Source organism: Pristis pectinata, chromosome 40, assembly GCF_009764475.1.
Source record: "Pristis pectinata isolate sPriPec2 chromosome 40, sPriPec2.1.pri, whole genome shotgun sequence".
NCBI classification, from domain to species: Eukaryota; Metazoa; Chordata; class Chondrichthyes; order Rhinopristiformes; family Pristidae; genus Pristis; species Pristis pectinata.
Window position 1 is genome coordinate 8853128 of NC_067443.1, and position 24290 is coordinate 8877417.

General features: G+C 51.2%; 1 protein-coding gene across 1 annotated transcript; it reads left to right on the forward strand.

Annotated features, from left to right (window-relative positions):
• The first annotated feature begins 18169 nt into the window (after positions 1-18169).
• On the forward strand, positions 18170-22509 carry LOC127587423 (relaxin-3 receptor 1-like). Its single transcript, XM_052045720.1, has one exon. The coding sequence runs from the start codon at positions 18170-18172 to the stop codon at positions 19340-19342; it is 1173 nt and encodes a 390-aa protein (XP_051901680.1). The 3' UTR covers positions 19343-22509.
• Positions 22510-24290: the final 1781 nt, after the last annotated feature.

A 24290-nucleotide genomic window follows, 5' to 3' on the forward strand; every position in this document is an offset into this window, starting at 1 on the left:
CCCCTGAGGGGCACACCGAGCGCGGAACTCGGCCAGGGTGCCAGCAGAGACAGCGTGCTCCCATTCCAAAGACACCCACGCGCACACGTAAGCACGGAAGACGGGCAGGCAGGTGGACCGGCCGGAACCCTCGGCCGCCCGCCGCCGTGTCCTGTGGATGGCCAGCTTGGCCAGGCCCAGCAGGAGACCCACCAGATCCGCCGTGTGCCCCGCCCCGCGCCGCACTGGGTGCCTGTAGACCAACAGCGACGAGGTGAAATGCAGCCAGAACTTAAGCAGCAGCCCCCGCAGATACTCGAAGAGGGGCTGCAACCTCTCGCACTCCGCGTACGCGTGATACACCGTCTCCTCCTGGCCGCAGAAGTGACAGGCAGCCGGGGTGTCGGTGAACCGGCTCAGAAAACGGTTCCACGGCACGGCCCGGTGCAACACCCTCCACCCCAGGTCCCCGATGTACAGCTGGAAGACTCCCGTGTAGAGAGAGCTCCACTGGGGACACCCCACCACCCGCTGCCCGCTGGCAAGACGGCCCGCCACGGCATATCCGGCCGGCAGACCAGGGCAAGGAAGTGAAAGGTGTGCAAAAGCAGCCCGTACAAGAACCGCCTTGGTGCCTCGCGGAATGGCACCTTCGGCCTGTCCTCCAGGCGGCTCAGGTTGTGCTGCGCTGCCTCCTGCGAGAGATGCCGGACCCTGGGCCCGACAAGCAACTCCAGCAGGGCGGGCACCGGCACAGCCGGGACCCCCGCCGGCATCCCCCCCGGCACCCGCCACGACTGGAGGGGGAGCGGCCGCGCGCTCACCGCACAACACCGCGCCCCACACCTGCATCAGATCTCGGTAGAACCCGGACAGCTCCCGCAGAGTGGCACGGCCGACGCCCGCCGCTGGGAGACGTGCCCCCTCCCGGAGGCAGCGTCCCTGGCGGAGGAAATAGGTGGCCAGCGCGTGCCACCGCGGGGGGTGCTCAGTATACAGGTATCTCTGCAGCGCCCGGAGGCAGAGGGCCACCAGCTGGGTATGCACACACACCAACGACTGACCCCCTTCCGCCAACAGCAGACTCAGGACCGCCGCAGAGACCCAGTGCCTCCGGCCAGCCCAGAAGAAGTCTGTCAACCTCCTCTGGGTGGTGGCAAGAAAGATGTTGGGCTGCACCAGTGTGTCCAGCCGGTACCACAGCATGGAGGCCACCAGCTGGTTGATGACCAGCGCCCTGCCCCGGTACGAGATCGCCCAGAGCAGACCCGACCAGCGCCCCAGCTGGGCGGAGACTTTCACCCCCAACTCCTGCCAGTTGGCCGGCCAGGACCCCTTGGCCGGGGACAGGTAGACCCCCAGGTAGAGGAGGTGCGAGGTGCTCCACTCGAAGGGCTGCAGCTCCTCCGGCAGGGAGTCCGCCCGCCACGGACCCACCAGCAGACCCGAACACTGCCCAGTCGATCCTGGCGGAGGACGCGGCCGAGTAGACCCGCTGGCACTCGCGCATCCTCCGCAGGTCCGCCAGGTCGGTGACCGCGAGGAGGATGTCGTCGGCGTAAGCCAAGAGGATTTTGTCACAAACCAGCAACAAAGGAAACACACTGAGCATGATTCAGTGTTAAAAACTATTTTATTAATCACTACTTATGTTAATACGTAAAATAAAAGTAAAAATGTTAGTATGTTAGAATTCAAGAATGTTAAACCTCGAACGTTAACCCCAAAACTAAACTCTTCGTGTGTGTGTGTGACAAAGTCCAAAACCTCCAGTTCCGGAATGGTTCTTAAAGTTCAGTTCCGCAAGCCATAAGGTGAAACATGAGCAAGGGCTTCTTCAACAACCACCGTTGTCTGAAGATAAGATGTAGATGTAGAAAAACATAGAGAGAGTACATACGAAATCCAAATGTTCCACGATGGAACCCAAACGACACTTCAGTGTTTACTCGGTAGTGACTTGCTCACCCTGAAAAGCATCCGAACCGTGGTCGTCCACACACAAATACCTGTTTCCTTCTACAGGTCAGCAACAAAGTGAACTCCACCGGATTACTTCCAACTTCCATACATGGATTTCAGTGGCAAACACAGTTATTGTTTCTCATCCATCGATAGAGAAAAACAAGCAGGCTGGTGTCTCTCTCCCTTCTCTCTCTCTCTCCTTCTTCTAACTTCTTCTTCAACGTCATTACGTCCTTTATCTTCTATTGACGTAAGCACGCCCCACACACACATACACACACACTCTCTATCTTAAAGGGACTTTCACTGAGTCCATAACACCTCCCACCTAAAAAAAAAATTTTCCCAAGAAAATTTTAACCGCGCATTCAGTTAGTAATGTTAATAATTATCACGCTACACAACTACAGACTATCAGATTAGTATAGATACATGTTTCCCATTTAACATCGGGAAAGACAATCAGCAATCACATTATCTTTGCCTTTAATGTGAGTTATCATGAGATCAAACTCTTGCAAAATTAAACTCCAGTTTAACAGCCTTCTGTTCTTGTTTTTGACTCGGCTCAGAAACACCAATGGGTTATGATCTGTATACACAGTCAATGGTTTCTGAGCGGTGCAAACATATACACTGAAATGTTGCAAGGCTAAAACAAGCGACAGTAATTCTTTCTCTATGGTGGAATAATTCTTTTGATGCTCATTAAATTTCTTTGAAAAGTAAGCTACAGGATGGTCAATATCATCAAGGTCACCCTTCTGCAACAACACAGCTCCTGCAGCTTCATCACTGGCATCTACTGCTAATGAAAATGGCTTTTCAAAGTCAGGTGTTCTGAGCACAGGATGGTAGCATAAAATGGCTTTCAGCTTCTCAAATGCTTCTTGACAAGAATCTGTCCAAACAAACTTTACTCCCTTCTTCTGAAGATTAGTTAGGGGAAGAGCAATATCAGCAAAATTTTTACAAAATTTTCGATAATATCCAACCATTCCCAAAAATCTTCTAACAGTCCTCGTACCTGTGGGAATAGGGAACTCAGATATTGCTTGAACTTTTGCCTGAACAGGAGCTTGCTTGCCTTGACCTACAACATAACCAAGATACGTCACAGTGGCATGGCCAAATTCACTTTTAGCCAAGTTAACTGTAAGGTTAGCCTTGGAAAGTCTTTCAAACAACCTTTCTAACGCAGAGATGTGATCTTCCCAAGTATCATTCCCAGTCACTAAGTCGTCAATGTAGGCATCTGTATGTTTTAACCCATGAATCACTGAATTAATCATTCTTTGAAATGTTGCCGGAGCATTTTTCATTCCAAATGGCAAAACATTGTATTCATACAATCCAGAAGGGGTTACAAAGGCTGAAATCTCCCTTCCTCTATCTGTTAATGGAACACACCAGTACCCTTTTAATAGGTCAATCTTTGTAAGAAATTTTGCCTTTCCCACTCTGTCTATGCAATCATCCACTCTAGGAATAGGGTAAGCATCTGACTTTGTTACAGCATTCACTTTCCTGTAATCTGTGCAAAATCTAACAGTTCCATCAGGTTTAGGTACAATAACACAGGGCGAACTCCAATTTGAAGTAGAATGTCTAATAATATCATTTTCCAACATGTATTTTATTTCCTGATCAACAAGTTTACTTTTTTCCACATTCATTCGATATGGGTGTTGTTTGATTGGTTTTGCATCCCCAACATCAACATCATGGGTAATTATCGATGTTCTGTTTGGAACATCTGGGAACAGATTTTTAAATTTTAAAATTAATTCTCTCATCTGTTGTTTTTGTGAAACTTGTAAATGGTCCAACTTCGTTTCAAGGTTCTCCATGATATTTTGGTTTTTCAGTTTCGATGGAACAATATTTGGTCTAAATTGGCCTTCCTCAACATCAACATCAGGCATTCTAGAAACAACCTTTTCACCATCCACCAAGGCCACAACTGAATCACTCTCATAATAAGGTTTTAGCATGTTTACGTGACAGAGTTGTGTTTTCTTGCGTCTATCTGGTGTTTTGATTATATATGTTAGATCAGTCACTTGAGATTCAATAACATAGGGTCCAGAAAAACGAGCTTGCAAGGGATTATTTTGGCTAGGGAAAAATACCAACACCTTTTGCCCCACTGCGAATGTCCTAGGCCGAGCACGTCTATCAAAATATGTCTTCATTCTTATCTGGCTTGTTTTCAGATTCTCTCTCGCTAGCTGGCAGACTCTCTCCAACCGAGTTTTAAATTTTTTGGACATGGGGAGGTCTCCATTTCCTCATTAACACTCCATTTTTGACATAGTATCCACTTGGCACTTTCTCAATCTCCTCACATGAGAGTACTTTTTCTTTCAATTCTGTCAATTCAGGGTCCTTTGTCTGTTCCACCATAAAATCCTTCCTCGACAAAGACAAATCTTTAAATTCAGGCTCACTGTAAGGATGTTGATCCTCCAGTGAAGACAGAAAAGTCTCAGATAAGGCATCAAAATTTTCTTCCTGTTTAGGACTGTCACAAGGAACTACATCAGACTGCACCGGACTGTCTGTCTTGGCTAATTCTCTAGCTCTAGCTCGAGTCACCGCACATGATGGGTAAACATCTGGATCATTCTCAGACTCATCAATCCTTGGTTTGGTTGTTAACCGTACCACAGGAACAATTTCTCCATCTGCAAGGTCATTTCCCAATAACAAAGAAACTCCTTCCACTGGCAAACTAGGTCTTATCCCTATCTCGACTGGTCCTTCTACGAACTTTGACTTTAAAATCACCCTGTGAAAAGGGACAGACATGGTCTCACCTGTAACGCCTCGTACTAGATTTACTTCACCAGTGTCACTTTCTTCACCAAAATTTAAAACACTGTCCAGCAAGAGAGATTGACTAGCCCCAGTATCTCTAAGAATTTTCACTGGCACCTGGGGTGACTCATCATTCAGTGAAACAAAACCCTCTGATACATACGAACGGAATTCTTTTCTCACCTCCTCCAACTTTTCCGCTTTTCCCTCTTGCAAGGACTGATCTTTAACAGCATCTTCTAAACCTTTTTGATTTTTAATTGCCTGAAAGCAAGCATTGGGCCCAGCTTCCTTCTTTTTCTTCAAAAGGGCACAATTAGATATCACGTGGCCAGGTTTCCTACAGTAATAACAAGTACGCTCAACAGGTTTCTCCAGCCCTGGCTTCTTTTCATCTTTTCCTTTTTGATTACCTCCCAATTTAATCTCTGGTTTACCTGGATTGTCTTTGTAACTCTTTTGAAAGGTTTTAGGTTGTCCCCATTTGGATTTATGGGTTAAAGCATAATCATCTGCCAACCTAGCAGTTTCTTGTAAAGTTTCCACTGCCTTTTCATTTAAATATGTTGTTAATTCAGCTGGAACACATCTTTTAAAGTCTTCCACTAGTATCAATTCTGTCAATTTATCATAATCCCCATCTACATTTTTAGCCAGGCACCATCGTTCAAAACATATTCTCTTTCCATTGGCAAATTCCATATAAGTCTGATCTGCAGATTTCCTCAAGTCTCTGAATTTTTGTCTATAAGCCTCAGGGACCAATTCATAGGCCTTCAAAATAGCTTGTTTTACCTTGGTATAATCAGCTGCATCCTCAGCAGACAAAGCAGAATAAGCTTTTTGAGCTTTACCTTTAATCACACTCTGTACCATAAGAGCCCATCCTTTCCTTGGCCAGTTTGAACTCACAGCAACCTTTTCAAAATGTTGGAAATACTGATCAACCTGATCTTCTTCAAACGGAGGGACTAATCGAACCTCCCTGCTGGCTGAAAAACCATCATCAGAATCAGATTCCACACTCTTACGCTTCATTTGTAACTCATGCTGCCTCTGTTTTTCCTTCTCCTCTGCCTCAAACTTTAACCGAATTAGTTCCCGTTCCCGTTCAGCCTCTAACTTCATCCGAGTTATCTCTCGTTCCCGTTCAGCCTCTAACTTCATCTGAGTTATCTTTTGTTCGGCCTCTAATTTCTTTTGTTCGGCCTCTAATTTCTTTTGCTCTCGTTCAGCTTCTAATCTCTTTTCCTCTTGTTCGGCCTCTAATTTCTTTTGTTCTCGTTCAGCTTCTATCTTTAACTGGGTTTGTTCTCGTTCAGCCTCTATCTTTGCCAGCTGCACCTGTGCCTCAGAAATTGCTATTTCACTGCCAGGAAACTGTTTTAACACTTCCTTCTCAAACACCTTCTTTTCCACATAATGGCCAGCTATCAATCTCTGAATATCTGCCTTTCTCATAGACTGCTTTACTTCTGTAAGGTTTAGCCTTGTAGCAATCTTTATCAGATCATCCTTTTTCGCCACCTCCAATCCCTTTTGGGTTGGTGACTCCAAAAATGCCTTAATATCCATTGCTGCTGGTTTCCACACACACAAGCCAATTAAAAAGAATTTATCAGACCTCCCTCAAAAATCTTTGGATTGAATCTCGAACAAATCTCGTCAATCTGGGGTACAATCCCAGACGACACTCGTTAACCTTGGGAACTATCCCGGACGAGCCCCCAATTTTGTCACAAACCAGCAACAAAGGAAACACACTGAGCATGATTCAGTGTTAAAAACTATTTTATTAATCACTACTTATGTTAATACGTAAAATAAAAGTAAAAATGTTAGTATGTTAGAATTCAAGAATGTTAAACCTCGAACGTTAACCCCAAAACTAAACTCTTCGTGTGTGTGTGTGACAAAGTCCAAAACCTCCAGTTCCGGAATGGTTCTTAAAGTTCAGTTCCGCAAGCCATAAGGTGAAACATGAGCAAGGGCTTCTTCAACAACCACCGTTGTCTGAAGATAAGATGTAGATGTAGAAAAACATAGAGAGAGTACATACGAAATCCAAATGTTCCACGATGGAACCCAAACGACACTTCAGTGTTTACTCGGTAGTGACTTGCTCACCCTGAAAAGCATCCGAACCGTGGTCGTCCACACACAAATACCTGTTTCCTTCTACAGGTCAGCAACAAAGTGAACTCCACCGGATTACTTCCAACTTCCATACATGGATTTCAGTGGCAAACACAGTTATTGTTTCTCATCCATCGATAGAGAAAAACAAGCAGGCTGGTGTCTCTCTCCCTTCTCTCTCTCTCTCCTTCTTCTAACTTCTTCTTCAACGTCATTACGTCCTTTATCTTCTATTGACGTAAGCACGCCCCACACACACATACACACACACTCTCTATCTTAAAGGGACTTTCACTGAGTCCATAACAATGGCCTCCATCGCCGGCTCGTGCAGGACCAGACCCGTCAGATGCTTCCGAAGAAGGCACAGGAATGGTTCTGCGCAAACCCAGTACAACTGCCCTGACATGGGCTACCCCTGACGCAGCCCCCTCCCGAAGTGAAAGGGCGCTGTCAAGGACCCATTGACCTTGAAGAGGATCTCTGCGGCGGCATACAGCAGCTCGCCACGGGCCACAAAATGCGGCTCAAGCCCAAATGCACGCAGAGTCCCAAAAAGGTACTCGTGATCCACCCCGTCGAACACCTTCTCCTGATTGAGGGAGAGAAAGGTGGCTGACACTCTGGCCTCCCAGCACAGGCACATCAGGTCCCAGATGAGGTGGACGTTGTCCTGGATGGACCGGCCCGGGACTGTGTACAACTGGTTGGGGTGGATCACCTGGGCCAGCAGAGCCCAGACGATTGGCCATCGCCTGGGCAAACACCTTGTACTCGGTGCAGAGGAGAGATACTGGGCGCCAGTTCCGCAGACTGTGGAGATCCCTCTTCTTCAGTAGCAGGACTACGACTGCCCTACGCCAAGAGAGGGGCATCTCACCTGTCGCCAGGCTCTTCCCCAGTACCCTTGCGTAGTCCACCCCCAGGACGTCCCAAAAAGCCTGGAGGAACTCGACCATCAGCCCGTCCAGCCCTGGAGCCTTGCCCTGCCACAGCTGGTCCAGGGCGCCAGCCAGCTCCTCCAGACTCAGGGGAGACTCCAGTCGCTTGACAGCCTCGGGGCTGACTTGTGGCAGACCCTCCCACAGAGTTGCGCACGCCTCCTCACTGGATGGATCCAGCGAGAACAGAGCCATGTAAAAAGTGTGGACTGCCCAGATGATACCCGTCTAATCTGTAACTGAGGATCCGTCCTCCGCCAGCAGCTCCACGAGCCTCCTGCGGACACCCCGCCAGTGCTCCAGAGAGTAGAAGGACGGGGAGGCATGGTCTAGATCCTGCAGCATCTGGACCCGTGATTGCACGTACGTGCCTCGGGACCTTTCGAGTTGCAGGTCCCTCAGCGCTTCCTTCACTCCCTGGTACCTGCGCCAAAGGGGCGAGTCCTTGGCAGTCGGTCCCAGCCGAGACTCCAAGTCGAACAGCTCCCTCTCGAGCCGCTCGATCTCGGACACCCGCTCCTTGGTCGTCCCCCGTGCGTACTCCTGGAAAAAGAGACGGACGTGGGCCTTGCCCACATCCCACCAGAGCCTTAGGGAGGAGAAGCCCTTCGGCTCCTCCCTCCAAGCCTCCCAAAACAGGCAGAATGAAACCTTGAATCGCCGGTCATCCAGCAGCCAGTTGTTAAAATGCCAGTACATGGACCCCGCCCTCGTGGGCCGTGGACTGAGCACCACCCACACCAGGCGGTGGTCCGAGCATGCCACCGGCTGCGTGGAGGCTGCTGACACGCAGGAGACGTACGCCTTGGACACATATAGCTGATCGATCCGGGAAACTCCACCTCCCCCGGACCTCCGCGAGAAAGTGCGGGAGCCTGGATGAAGGTTCTGCCAGATGCCGACTAGGTCAAAGGATCCAACCAGGTCCTGCAACAGCCGCACAGACTCGCAGCTACATTGGGGCCGAGAGCGATCCCTCTCCCTGAGGGTACAGTTGAAGTCACCCCCAAGGATGACACACTCGCCTTGATCGAAGGAGCCCACCAGGGCAGACACCTCCTGAAAAAGGTGCGCTTGTATCGGGCCGAGCAGGTTGATGAAGTGCAATGGCACACCATCCAAGCGCACGGCCAGATGAAGCAGTTGGCCCAGCTCCAGCTCCTGAACTTTCAATATTTCAGGTTGGAAGGTCAGGACCAACAAGATCGCCACCCCACTCGAAGTGGAGCTGAGGTGACATGTAGACCCCCCCCCACACCAATCCAGGAGCTAGGCGGACTTGTCTCCCAGAACGGTGCAGGTCTCCTGCAGGAAGCTCACCGTGTACCTCCTGTCCCGCAGGACCGAGAGGTAGTGGAGCCTGCGGAGAGACCCCCTGCCGCCATTGATGTTCAGGCTGGCGACGGTGACCCTCATGACGGCTGCGGTGCGCTCCCCTCACCCACACTACAGGTGGAAGGAGCGGGGCTCCCCACCAAGCTCCCCCGCACCCTACACCTAGCCGCCAGAACCTTCAGCAGGTTGCTGAACCTGCGCTTCTCTTTCTTGTCCAGCACTGACTCCCACCCCCACCCCACCCCCACTCGAGGATGTCATGGATAGAATCCACAACCCCCGGCAGATCCGCCCAGCGGGAGACAACCAGCTCGTCCCTGTGCTGCCAACCCTGGGTTTCCTCCAGGAACTCCCGGATCTCCTCCACGGTGACAGGCTGCGACGCGGCGCCGGGGACGAGGTAGTCCTCCAGCTCAGCATCGAAGGAATCCCCCTCGCCCTCACCACCGCACCCCAAGCTCTCGTCATCCTCCGGGCAGTCGCCACCACCGGGCAACATGCCTGCCCCAAGCCGGGCTGCAGCCCCCTCGGTTAGTCCCACCCCGGGGTGACGCCACCCCCACGACCAGCGCCTGGAGGAGACTCCATCACCCCCAGGCCCAAGAGCCCACTCAGACCCCGGCCCCGAGGCAGGGCAGGACCGGACCCCGCACACCGTCACCACCCCACCGGGCTGGCGGCTCGCAGGCCCTAGCGGAGCTCGAAGGGAGGACCCGTCAACGGGTCCACGCCCACCGCTACACCCTGGTCTCACCACCCCCCCCCCCCCGCTAGCAGCACTAGGAAGGTCCCCACCCTCCCCACTCACTGGGGCACTCTCACTCCGCACCACCGAGCGGGCTGGTGACCCAGGGCACTCCGACCCCTCTCAGACACGGGGACGGAGCGCACCCTCTTGGGACTCCTGGCCTCAATGGCGGCCACGAGCTGGGAGACCACCAACCCGGCTGACGCCCCTCCCTCAGGCAACTCCGGATCCGCGAGGTCCTCAGCAGGGCTGACCCGCTCCACGGCGGGCGCGCACTTCAAGTGCGCAACCTCAACCGGGAGTGGGTCCTCACCCTCCGACAGCCCCCACACCGTGGGATCGCCCACTGAAACGGGGGGGGGGCACGACCCCAACAGAAGCTGAGTCATCACCCTCAGCACCACCCTCCAGCTCTGGGGGATTTCCCCCCGAGCACATGGCCTTCACTGGGGGTAAATCCCCCCTCTCAGGTGACCCCGGTCCCTCCGACCCCTCGGACATGTGTTCTAGCACCGCTTCAGTCCACTGGGGTGCGGAGGCACGGTGACCTCCATCGCAGAGGAAACCTCGGCCCCCAGCACCGCCTCCTCCCCCTCGATTTCCCCTGGCACCTGCTGAACCCCAGAGACCCCAGGGACCCCCGGGTCCGGACCAGAGGAGGCCGCCGGCTCCTGCTCCTCCAGGGGTGAGGCCTGGAGGTGCCCCTTCTTCCGCCGCGCCCTCCTACCCACGACAGGAGTCCACCCCTCCCCACTGCCCGCACCGTGCTCATCCCCACCCCCCACCCCCACCAACACAGGAGGGGCAGCGGGGGAGGGACAGCACAGCTAGGAACAGTGGGGAGAGGGGCTACGGTAGGAGTGTCAGCGGTAGCCCCCCTTGCTGTCGAAGCGGAGCCAGCAGCCTGGCGGCCGGGGCAATGCCGACAGATATGCCCAAACGCCTTGCACGCGTGGCACCGCGGACGGCCGGTGGCCCAGAACACTCGGTAGTTCTGTCCCTTGTATGGGATCTGGAACCGCCCCTCAGCATCCCCACCCCGTGCCAACTGCATAAACAGCGAGCGCTTGAAGGAGTACACGTTCTTGAAGCCAGGTACGGCCGGCTTGAGCAACATCGGAGTGATGCTCGACCGCACCTCGCCCAGAGACCGCAGGTGAGGGAGAAGGGCCTCGTCAGGGATATGGGGAAAGACATCGGATAGGATGACCCGCTGCACAGGGGCCCCCACCGGCTCCACTGGCATGAAGACCTCCCCCGATGTCAGCCCCCTGCCCAAGGCCAAGGACACGTCCTTCTCAGATCGCAATACAAATACCAGTCTACCAAACATTCTAGTGACCGCGACGACACCAGCCCTGCCCCCCACCATCACAGACATGGCCCGTAAGCCATAGCTCAGTCCAACTGATGGAGGCACAGAGCAGCGCACCGCATTTTTCAAAGTCAACAGTCTGAAGGGTGACGTCTTCTCAGTAGCCACGACTCCAGGAGCAGCAACGGCTGCGTAGGAACGAGGCTGCGTCACTCCCGAAGCACAGGCGGCCATGTTTAGTCCCTACGCAGTCAGAAAATCAAAATCACTGCCTGTCCGATAAACAGCAACACATTAATTAGTCCACAAAGAGCAGTCCAGAGAAAGTAAAGGTGGGAGACGTCTCCTGATATGCAGTCTGTGAGTTGAAAACTCCAGCGCTGTCCCTCCTGCACGCAGTGAAATGACCACCAGCAGCCGAGTCCGCCGTTCCTTCTGCCGCACAAAAGTCCAGGAGTCGCTGAGAAACTCTTCACCCAGGCACCTGGGCCAAGTTCTCCAGTGGGAAGAAGCTAATCAATAGCACGAACCAGATGAAATCAGTCCCAGCTCCCTTGAAGTTCAAAACGAACCCTGGCAACTCGCCAGCCACTGCCACTCCCGCAGCGCTCGGAAATCAGCTCCCAACACTAGGGAAACACAGTCCCCTCTCGAAGAGAAGCTGTCCCAGCCACCGCTCCAGATGATAACACACACTCCTCCACCTTGCAAAGGTCTCCGACACCGCTCTTTGAGATTTTCACCATTAAATCAGCCGTCCAACGGAGAGCACACTCAGTATGCCCTTTCCACAGTGTGACCCTCCCTCAGCCTCTCAACCCACCAAATGTGGGCTGCTGGTTATTTTAGCTCTGCCTGGTTCCCCAAACCCGACCTCCTTTATCTAATAACATGACAGTTTTTATGAATGTCACAATTATACTTTATTCATTCGAACTTAGAACACAACACAAAAGGAACATCTCTTTACATTCATTTTGACATCAGACCCAAACCTGCTCACCCACTCCGACTGTCACGGTTTGTTCCCACCGACACCCCCAGTCCCAGTTGGGATGCAGAGGAAACCCTGGATCCTCCCTGCACGTCCTCACTCACCTTTGTGTGCAAAGCCATGGCCTGATGCCACTCGGATCTCTCTGATTGAATGGTTCGGACTCCCTCTTCTCCCGTTCTACCCGTCACCAGAGGAAGTCTCTCCTCACAACCCCACAAAACAAACAGAGGAGGAGTAGGCCACTCGGCCCCTCAACCCTACCCCACCTCTCAATATAATCATTGCTGATCCATATTGGCCTCAACTTCTCTTCTGTTCAGTTTCCCATACCCCTCAATTCCTCGATATTACAAAGATTTACCTATCCCCACCTTAAATATATCCAGCGATCCGGCCTCCCCTACCCTGGGGTCACAGAGTATTCCAGAGATTCACCCCCCCTCTGAGAGAAGAAATCTCTACACATCTCAGTTTTAAGTGACCAGCCCCTTATTTTGTAGTTCTGTCTCCTTGGTTGTGACTCTCCCACTGGTGGAAACATCCCAGCATTTACTCTGTCACCTCCCTCAGGACCTCATTCCTCTAAGCTCAAGGAATGCAGACCCAAACCATCTAGCCTCTCCTGGTAGGACAACCCTCCCATCCCAGGAATTACCCTGGAGAACCTCCCTCAGACTGCCTCTGATGCTACTCGATCCTTTTTAGGTGAGGGGACCAGAACTGTGCTCAGTGTTCCATGTGTGGCCTGTACAATGGGAACACAATCTCCCTATTCTTAACCTCCAACCCCTTCACAATAAAGGCTAACAAGCTGTTTCCCTTCCTAACTTTTTGTTGGACCCACCTGCTGTGATTCCTGCACTAGAACATCTCGATCCCTCTGAATTTCACTCACCTGCAGTCTCTCTCCACTTAGGGATCAATCTGCCTTTTGATTCCCCTTCCCGAAGTGCTTGACCCCACAGTTCCCCACATTAAACTCCATTTGCATGTTTTTGCTGACTCACTCAGTCTATCTCTATCCCATTACAGAATCACAATGTCCTCATCTCAACACACCCTTCCACCTATTTTTATATCATCGGCAAACTTGGAAACCTTACATTTCGTTCCCTCCTCCAGTTCACCAATGTAATTTGTAAACAACTGAGGGCCAAGAACTGATTCCCGGGGTACTCCACTAGTTCCATTCCTGCAGCCTGAAAAGGACCCACTTACTCCAACGCTCTGGTTTTTGTGTGACGGCCAGTTTTCTATCCCGGCTAACACACTTCCTCCAAAACCTTGGGCTCTTAATTAATGCATCAGCCTCCTATGTGGCACCTTGTCAAATGCCTTTCGGAAATCTAAATAATCTACATGGACAGGTTCCCCTTTGTCAACGCTCCCTGTCACATCCCCAAAATATGCAAGCAAACTTGTCAAACGTGATTTACCTTACAAAAGCCCTGTTGACCAGGTTTGATTACATTCAGCTTTCCTACATGATGAGTTATTTCCTCTTTGATTATTGACTCCAGCATCTAGCCAACAATAAATGTTAAACTAACCAGCCTATAGTTCCCCACCTTCTGTTTTCCTCAAGGGAAGTCAAGTTTGTTGTCATCTGCACAAGTACATGTATGCACAAAAATGAAAAACTTACTTGCAGCAGCATCACAGACACACAACATTAAGTAAACAGCATTCACAATAAAAATATAAATTAAACATAAATTATACACAATTTTTTACGAGAAAGAACGCAGTCTGAACACACAAGAAGTCCACTTTAGTTCAAAGTGATCAAAATGGTCATAGTGATTGTAGACTTAGCCAGCTCCATTATGGACACAACCATCCCCACCACTGAGGACATCTTCAAGACATTTTGCCTCAAGAATGCGGCATCCATCACTAAGGACCATCACCACCCGGGACATGCCCTCTTCTCATTGCTACCATCGGGGAGGAGGTACAGGAACCTGAAGACCCACACTCAATGATTCAGGAACAGCTTCTTCCCCTCCGTCATCAGATTTCTGAATGGTCCATGAACCCACAAAGACTACCTCGTTATTCTTTTTTTTTGCACTATTAATTTTTTGTAATTTATAGTAATTTTATGTCTTTGCATGGTATTGCTGCTGCAAAACAACAAATTTCACGTCATATGTCAGTGATAATCTGATTCTGATTCTGATTCTGTGCCGGTTGGTTCAAGAACGGAATAGTTGAAGGGAAGTAACTGTTCTTGAACTAGGACTTGTGGGACTTAAGATTTCTGTACCGCCTGCCCAATGGTAGCTGTGAGATGGCATGGCCTGGATGGTGGGGATCTTTGGTGACGGATGATGCCTTCTTGAGGCAGCACCTCCTGTAGCTACTACCGATGGTGGGGAAGGATGTGCCTGTAATGCATTGGGCTTCCTTTTTGAACAAGGGTTTCACATCATCATCCAACTTTCTGATACCCTTCCTGAATTTACCAAGTTTTGAAAATTTACAGCCAATGGGTCCACTGTCTCTGCAGCCACTTCCTTTAAAACCTTTGGGTTCAGGCCATCGGGTCCTGGTGATGTGTCTGCTAAAGCCCCATGACTTTTTCTAATACTTTATCCTTTGTGATTTGGATTTTTTCACGTTCACCCTGTTATTTGAAATTAATCCATCTCTTACTTTAGAGAAACTTGCAGTGGCCTCCCTGGTGAAGATTGATGCAAAAAATTGACTTAACATACCTGCCATTTCTTTGTTTGCTGTTGTAATTCATCAGCCTCATTCTCCAGAGGTCCTACACCTGCCTTAGTTTGCCTTCTTCCTATTTATACATCCATCGAAACTCTCACAGTTTGTTTCAATACTCCACACGTTTTCTCTCAAAGTCAACTTTATCCTTTCTTGTCAGTTTTTTAGTCTTTCACTGCTGGATCCTAAAAACTTACCAGTCCTCTGGCCTACCACTAGCCCTTCCACATTGTATGCCCTACTTTTCAATTCAACATTTTGACCTTACTTGTTAACCACAAATTGTGCCTCTTCCTCCTGCAATCCCTCTGCAATCTCTACTGACCTGTCTCTGCATTGACAAACTCATGAATTAGCCTAAAAATATCAGTTAAATTAGCCCCTAACTTTTTAATATTCAAAGGAACCCAAACGTAGTCCGTACACCCGATTTAAATTGTTTGGCCCCAGAATCATTGCAGTGAATCATCAATGTAACCCAGGTCAGGCATTACCACCCAAAAATGACCCAGTTCAGCAGCTACGGCCCGAACATGGTTATTTATATCAAAGGCTGGTGAACAATGTGCTGTGATATGTTTCAAATCTGGCCACAAGGTCACAATCATTTTAATGCTTCAAACCTATCAGGTGGTGCATTGCAGAGTACTTGTCAACTGGATTGGGGGGGATGGGGTGCTAAAGGGGTGGCCAGCCATGACCACCTTATGGTGGAGCAGGCATGAAGGGCCACATGCCCTACTCCTGCTCCAATTATCTAAGTGAGAAATGAAATACTGCAAGATATTGAATATCTCAATTACACCAGTAATATCAATAGCTGGGCAGCTAAATCAATACTATGTCAACAAAATCAAATTAGAGTCCCAGATAAATTGTTTTTGTCATTTTCAATGATGAGTACTGTAATAAAAAACAGCAGAGAGCAGGATGGAGCATATTAGAGTGTTACAGTGAGGGGTGTGGAGTGTATCACTGTTACAGTGAGGGGTGTGGAGTGTATCGGTGTTACAGTGAGGGGTGTGGAGTGTATCACTGTTACAGTGAGGGCTGTGGAGTGTATCGGTGTTACAGTGAGTGGTGTGGAGTGTATCACTGTTACAGTGAGGGGTGTGGAGTGTATCGGTGTTACAGTGAGGGGTGTGGAGTGTATCACTGTTACAGTGAGGGGTGTGGAGTGTATCGGTGTTAGAGTGAGGGTGTGGAGTGTATCGGTGTTAGAGTGAGGGTGTGGAGTGTATCGGTGTTACAGTGAGGGTGTGGAGTGTATTGGTGTTACAGTGAGGGGTGTGGAGTGTATCACTGTTACAGGGAGGGGTGTGGAGTGTATCGGTGTTACAGTGAGGGGTGTGGAGTGTATCACTGTTACAGGGAGGGGTGTGGAGTGTATCGGTGTGACAGCAAGGATGTGGAGTGTAGGTGTTACAGTGAGGGGTGTGGAGTGTATCGGTGTTACAGTGAGGGGTGTGGAGTGTACCGGTGTGCTTGAAATGGGAATTTGACTCAGGGACATGACGTGTCACATATCTTCTCTGATTTTTTTCTAAAGCAACACACACGAAATGCTTGAGTATCTTAGCAGGTCAGGCAGCTTTTATGGAGGGGAAAAACGGTCGACTTTTCGGGTCCAGATCCTTCTCCATGACATTTTACGAAAGCAATCGTCTTATTAAGGAAAAATTAACAATCCGCACAGTACCACTCCGGTGTACCAACCATAACACATATAATCTGTGCTCTACGTTAGCTTTCTGAATCGACTGAGGTCATTTGTCATTAACTTCTGCCTATCACCCCTACATGTCTTTAATCCTCAAGCTCCGTTTGTAGAACAGAAGATGACATTTGACTTTTTCATCTGCGCCAGACCTTTGTCACTTGCCTCTCATTCCTATAGCTCTCCAGTATTGTTGAATTTTCCGTTAACAGGTTTGTTTTGTCTCAGCCACGCTCGGGTACTGAAACACTGCATGGCCCGCCTACCCACCCATCCCCTCTCACAGGCCAGTAGCGGCTTTTCCCGGGGGCCGCCGGTCGCTGACTGACCAACCAGAGGGAATGGTGTGTTTTATTATTAATTTATTCTACAAATCCTTTCAGAGTTCAAAATAATACTGTCTCCTGAATTCCTGCTGCTTCGACCACCAACCAGGATTCGCTTACAAACGCCTGTGATTCCCTACACACCATTCCCTGGCGTAGTTAACCGGAGGGCTTCAGACGGCAGCAGAGGCGGTGATCGAGTCGGGCTCAGTCCTGGAACCTCGTGTGTGCCCAGCCAGTTGGGTAACGCCGGGCGCTTCATTTGCCCCACCTCTCAGCCAGAGGAAGTCAGCACCGTGGAGAGCGCTCGGCTTGGAGGGCGGCGAGTGCAACCTGCATACTTGGGCGCCCTCGTGGCTTCAGCACGGTCGACAGCGAATCGTCCCCAAGTTGGGACACTGGTCACAGACTGTTGTGCTCAGCGCTGCAAGAGTGCGGGGGAACTTATGGACATGCTCTAACCCTGTCGCTCTGACGTGAACCTACATCTACCTATCCAGAACAGATCTACCACACCCTGAGCACAGGTCCCAAACGTCAGGGACACGAGAGGCAGCGTTCCTTGAGGATGAGGAACGCTCGGCGATATTCAGACAAGTCACCGGACTCTCGGTGAGTAAGTCGATACAGAGAGGGAGCCGAAGCCACTTTCTTTGCGGAAGGCTGTTCTTGGGGATCATTTTGTATGAAATTCCTTGAAACTGTTCTTCGGAATCCAGCGCGGGGAGGGAGCGGGACGACCTACCGGTGCCGGTAATTAATGGGATGAGTTTCTACTCCGCACTGAATGCACTTCAGCCTCCTGAAGGGATTAAGGACTCGGTCCCGAGGACTCATATCCAGTAGGAAATAAAGAGATGTTTTTCAAGGTCCCGATCTACCTACGACCAAGAGACCCTAAAGAGGAGTCATTGTTACAAAGTGGGAAACTGCGCGCACAGTAAGCTCCCAGCAGTCCGACACTGGTCAGACCTTGTAGTCGTGATAAGTGCGTGATAAATATTGAACCCGGGACTCCGCGGAGGAATCCCTGCCCTTCGGTACATCCAGCCGAGGGGGCGAGCAGGACCCGGACCCAGGTGATGATGGTCAGGCCCGCTTCCCGCCTCTGCCTGTGGATGGGTGGTCTCACCGAAGGTGCGGCGCCCTAACACCCTACAATGATGGACGAGTGGGACCTTGACAATGTCTGGAACAGCAGCTACCTGCAGGAACTCAACAACACGTTCCTTTTCGATCTGAGTCGCCTGAGACCCCCGGAGTCATTAGACGCCGCCCTGCGGATAGTGACAGTCCTCCTGTACTCGGTGTTGTGCGCTGTGGGGCTCCTGGGGAATTTGCTGGTCTTGTACCTCGCCCGGGGCGGCGGTGGCCCCAACCAGCCCGCCATCCACGTCTTCGTCTTCAGCTTGGCTCTGACCGACTTCCAGTTCGTGCTGGTGTTGCCCCTGTGGGCGGCCGAGGTGGCCCTGGACCACGACTGGCCCTTCGGCGACGGGATGTGCAAGCTCGCCCTCTTCCTCACCGTGCTCAACATGTACGCCAGCGTCTTCTTCCTGACCGCCATGAGCGTCAGCCGCTGCTGCTCGGTGGCGCAGACCCTCAGAGCCAGCAGGAAGCCCCAGAGAAGGACCACGCTCAAGTGGGTGAGCCTGGGCATTTGGATAGCAGCCGCTCTGGTCAGTCTACCTCCGACCATTTATTCCCGGACCGTGGATCTGAACGGCGCGGATCTGTGCATCCAGAAATTCCCCGGCGGGGAGTATTCCCTGGCGCTCTATCACATTCAGAAGGTCACTGTGGCCTTCATCTGTCCCCTGATTATCATCTCCGTGAGCTACCTGTTGATTCTGAATTTCCTGCGGCGACATAATCTACGGAGCAACAACCCGAGGAGACATTCGAAAGTCACCCGGTCCATCACAACCCTGGTTCTGTTCTTCTTCCTGTGTTGGCTGCCGAACCACGCCATAACGTTCTGGGGGGTTCTGGTGAAGTTGGATATGGCGCCGTGGGACACGTCCTACTATATCGTCCACAGCTACATTCACCCCCTCAGCATCTTGCTGGCCAACACCAACAGCTGCCTGAACCCCATCATCTACTGCCTGGTCACCAGGCAGTTCAGGAAGTCCTTGAAGACCCTCCTCCGGAGGGTGTGCTCCGGCACACACCCCTGGCTGAGCCCAGCTGCCGCCTGCCGCGCGGACCCCAGTGAAGACAGCCAGGTTGCCATCCCCTTGAACCAAATGGACGCTCAACCGGTCTCCAGAGCGCGGGAGAGAAAAGGCGACACATTGCCCGGCACCAGCACCAGTGTGGTGCAGAGGAACTGAGTCACACGCTCCCCCCACCCCCTGCCTACCAGGAGACCCAGCTATCCCAGAAGCGCACGGGCCAGAGAAGCAAATGGTTCGGACAAACGGGTTCAAACCTGCGCTCCACTCCAGCTGAACCTCCATCGTATCTCCTGTTCACCCTTCCATCCCTCCCTTTTCCTGAAATCCATTCCCACGGGAACGAGTTCTCGCCACTTGTGTCCCGAATTCCCGACTGGATTTATGAGTGACTGGTTTATCTTTGTTGAGCGGGTCAGATCTCGCCCACCACTGGAAAGATTTTCCTCAGACCCGTCCGGTCGAAGGCTTTCATCAACTCGAAGCCCAATGTCAAGGATCGGAGCAGCCCAGTGACGCAGCGGGTAGAGCCGCTGCATCTCAGCGCCAGAGACCTGGATTCGATCCCCACCTCCGGCGCTGTCTGTGTGGAGTCTGCACGTTCTCCCTGTGACCGAGTGGGTTTCCCCCGGGTTGCTTGCACATCCCAAAGACGTGCGGGTCCGTGGGTTAATTTGACCTAATATGTAGCTGAATGGTAGAATCTGGTAGTGGGAATGTGGGGAGAATGAAACAAATGAGATTAATGTGCAATTAATGTCAACGAGTGCTTGATGTAGGCGCGACCCCGATGGGCTGAAGGGCGTGTTCCTCTCTTTTCGGCCTGTCAGTTAAAATATCTAAATTTTGGCCCTTCTTTCACTGCTGTACGGCACATGGAGAAGTGCAGGGCTGGCAGATCCAACGGAAGTCTAAAGATTAGGGTCTCTTGTTCCCCCACTCCCAGCCCATCACCCCGACCTCCCGCACCTCCACTCCAACACAGCCCCAGCATAACGCTTTCACACCACTGGCCGCGGTCCAACACGTTTCTGGAAGCTGAGGTAATAAAGTCCTTGCGATAGGATGGGCAATGGAGCAACTTTCCTCAAGGGTCAGTGACATCCAGCGTAGCACAGGTGGCATGGCGTTAGTTTTGGGCGTCTAGCTCTGGGCTGCAGAGATGGTGCTGGGGTTCGGGCCCGGGGAACTTTAATGCAGGCAGTTCAAATCTTTCGCAATAGAAAATAAGGATGGAGGAAACGGCAGAAAGGCCAGTAACCAGTTTAAGGAGATTGGTGAAAGAATCAAAGGTAGAACACAGTTTGAAGGTGAACACCACAGGAGTAAGACCACCGTTTTCACCTTAAATACGGGCAGCTAGAATGGTGGAGTTGTCTAAGGTGGACTGGGAAATTAAGGTAAGGGACGGGTGAGCAGATGAACGTAGCAGATGTTCATACAGCTGGTCCACAACACTCAGCAGGAATTAGAGGGATTCCACGAGGAAGACGCACCATCTGTGGTTAACAAAGGTCAAGGATAATGTTCAATTGAAAAGTATGGGAGACAATGTGGCAAAGGCTGGTGGTAGGGCAGAGGGACGATTTTAGGGAATTTAGGGAAGATTTTAGGATCCTACAGTGAAAAAAAAAGCTCAGAAGAAGGAGAAAATTGATTCACAGAGAAGACTTGAGTATAATATCCAAATAACCAGTCGGAGTATTGATGGAGAGATAACTAGGAAGCAGGTGCTGAGGCACTTGGGGGACCTATGGAGAACGGGACTGGTGAATGAATAAAAGGAAATAAAGACACGGCAGATATGTAACTGAAGGTTTGCATCAGTCTTTAGAGTGGATACTGCAAGTATCCCTAAAACAACTTCAAACTTCAAACTTCAGATAACATAGAGGAACTCATTTAAAAAGATATGGAAACTCACGGGCTCCGGCGGACAAGTCACCAGGACCCAATGGCCTGAACCCAAGGGTTTTAAAGGAAGTGGCTGCAGAGACAGCGGATCATTGGTTGGAACATTACAAGCTCTCCAACTTCCAGGAAGGTGTCAGTCAATTGTTCAACGGCCAATGTGACTCCCTTCTTCAAACAAGGATGGGGTCAAAAGGCGGGGAACAGCATGCCAGTTAATTCAACGTTTGCGGGCGGCAATGTTGACCGGCCGAGAGGGCTCGATGCTGCCAAATCCGGGCCACCCACTGGTTAGTTCCAGTCAGCGCCACCTACAAGGTGGGCACGACAACCGATACATAGAAAGGGGGAAGGCGATAAAGTCATTCGGCTACAAAGAGAAAAGACAAATAACTGGGAAATGGTCGGATAACTCAACTTCAATATCTCCTAAACTGGCGAAGGCGAGGCTTGGATTCCACGACCCCACAACATCCCATATCTGAGTCCCAATGAACGCACGGACTCTGGTATAACGCAGAAACCGCAGTCCTCTCCAGTTTTTCATTCCTTCAGGGGATGTGGACGTCATTAGAAAGACCAGCACTCACCCCCGTCCCCAACTCCTGGACCCTTTCCGAATCAAACACATTTCCACGGGTTTGGAGTCACATCGGAACCCACGCCTGCTGGTGAGCCGGGTGTTTATTGGATTGGATGGCCGCCATTATGGAAACTTCGTTTTTCATTGCAGATCTGTTTAGTTAACTGAACGTAAAGTTCCCAGTTGTCTCGGTGGGGGTGTCCAAATGATCAGTTCACCACTACGGGTACCTGTTCCACAGCAAGAGCCCATAAACTGCAGCGTGCCCACCCGTTCTACAAATGTCAGCAGCGGGATACCTTTCAGTCCCAGGACCCCAGCGAGAACTTCCTTCCTCTCCTACGCAAGATCATTCAGACCAGGGAACAGATAGGTGCTCTGTTTAGGGTCTTATCGGAATGACGTTCCCCTCCGACGGTGCGGCGCTCCCGGAAAACCGGCGAAGCGAGTGTCCGCTGGATCTCTCTGCTCAGGGAGACTCAACCCTACCAGAGAGGCGAGGGTACAAACTGTTTATAATTAGTTGCTTGTTATAGGGTTAAACTTGTCATACAGCAGGGAAACAGGCCCTTCGGCCCAACTCGTCCATGCTGACCATGGTGCCCAACAAGCGATTAACAAGGCTGCTGATCTAAACCTTTCCATTACCCCAGCACCGCTCAGGCATCAGACCTAAACCTCTTCGGGAAGAATTAGTGGATCGGGAGATGTTCCAGTAACACTAATGCGGTCTGGCAGCAAAGTATCGGTCATTTTGGTAACAGTATCGGAGCCTTTAAACAATCGGTATCTCCAAAGTATGTCATGGCACTAATGTCCTGTTCAAGTACTGGTGTCGGGCCCTGAATGTATCCTGTAATGTAATTAGCGTTGCTACTGGCAGCATTCTTGCTTGAATTAAAGGATGTTTCAAAGTTACGCATTGACTCGTTAAAGAACAAAAACAGGGTTTAAAATGAAGGGCGGGGTGGGGGGAGGTGGTAATCTTATCTCCCAGTGATGTTAATTTGCTGCCCGATAAAATATCTCTGAGCTCGCGATGAAGGACTTTCATTTATATAGCGCCTTACAAATGTACTTTACCCCTTTGGAGGGAATCGGTGCTCCAATGAGAAGGATTCGCTTTGCGCGCAGCAAGCTCCCACAAACAGCAATGTGATAGCGGCCCGATAATGTTGGAAGTGTTGATTGGGGGATACACATTGGTTAGGGAGCCGGGAGGCGGGGGGGGGGGTCATTTCCCGGCTCTTCCTCGGGGTCAATGCCCTGGAATCTCTCACAGCAGAGAGGAATAGGAGCCTTGACCCGCTGGCATGCGGCGGTCCCTCGGATCGTTGTGCTCAGGCCCTGGAGAGTGACCAACCTGAAGCAGAGGTAGGACTGACTCCCTCACCGAGGCAGCTGGGTTAGTAAGAAATCACAGTTGCTCTCTGGCTCCCTTGGAAACATATGGGCCAACCTCAATCCCATTTTAATATCAGGATGAGCCTAAATTACAGAAGAGCGCTGACCAACAGTCCCGCGCAGCGACCCACGTGGGGTCGGGTGGGGGTGGGAGGGAGGAGGTTGATGGGGGTTTGCCGCACAGAGCGGTGCAGAGCCCTTGATGCAAACCCTGTGCCTTCCAACTGGAAGCTCTCTCACACCCAAGGCGGAAAATTCGGAGTCACCACAGAAGATCTCATGACACGAACAACAGTCTGCTAACAAATCATGGTGGTAAACATGGATTTAGTCCTGGTCCCGTGTAAAAGGAGTGATTCTGTTGTCAAGCACCACTTGGTAACGGGCTTGGCTCCGGATTCTGCACCGACAATGATTCGCGTGGAAACAGGCCGTTCGGCCCGTCACGTCCACGACCAGTGGGCGCCCACCTGTATTAATCTCATCTTCCAGCACCCAGCCCGTAGCCCCTGTGCCCAGGCGATTCAAGGACTCGTCTGGACATTTCTCAAATGCTGCCGGCTTCCACCACTCTCTCAGGTGGTGTGTTCCAGATATCCACCACTGGGTGAAAGGGTCCCCCTCAGGTCCCCCCCCCCCCCCCGAATCTCTTCCTCCTTGCCTTAAACCTCAGATATGGGGAAAGGTTTCCTGCGGTCTACCCTGTCTATGCCCCTTAATGTTATACACCTCAATCATGTCCACTCAACCTCCTCCGCTGCAGAGAGAACAGAGCAGTCCCTCCAGTCTCTCCGCATAACTGAAACCCTCCATCCCAGGCACCATCCTGGTGACCCTTCTCTGCACTCTCTCCAACACCATCGCATGCTTCCTTCAGTGCGGTAACCAGAAGCGCAGGCACTACTCCAACTGTGGTCTGACCAAGGTTTTATACCCTTGGAGTACAACCTCCCTGCTCTTGTATTCAATGCTCTGACCAATGAAGGCCAGTCTCCCATCTGCCTTCTCAACCACGTTGTCTACCTGTGCTGCTCCCTCACACTGGTAGAACATTGCATGTAATTTCCTCACAATGTAGTCTTTGCTCTCTATGTTCTTTCTGTCGCCACCGGCCTCTCCGTTCTCCCCGTGCTCCTGCCGCCGCTCTGTGTTTCTCAAGCACGGACAAACCCGTCCGTCTCTCCGGCCACCGCCTCTTCTGTCAGTTCT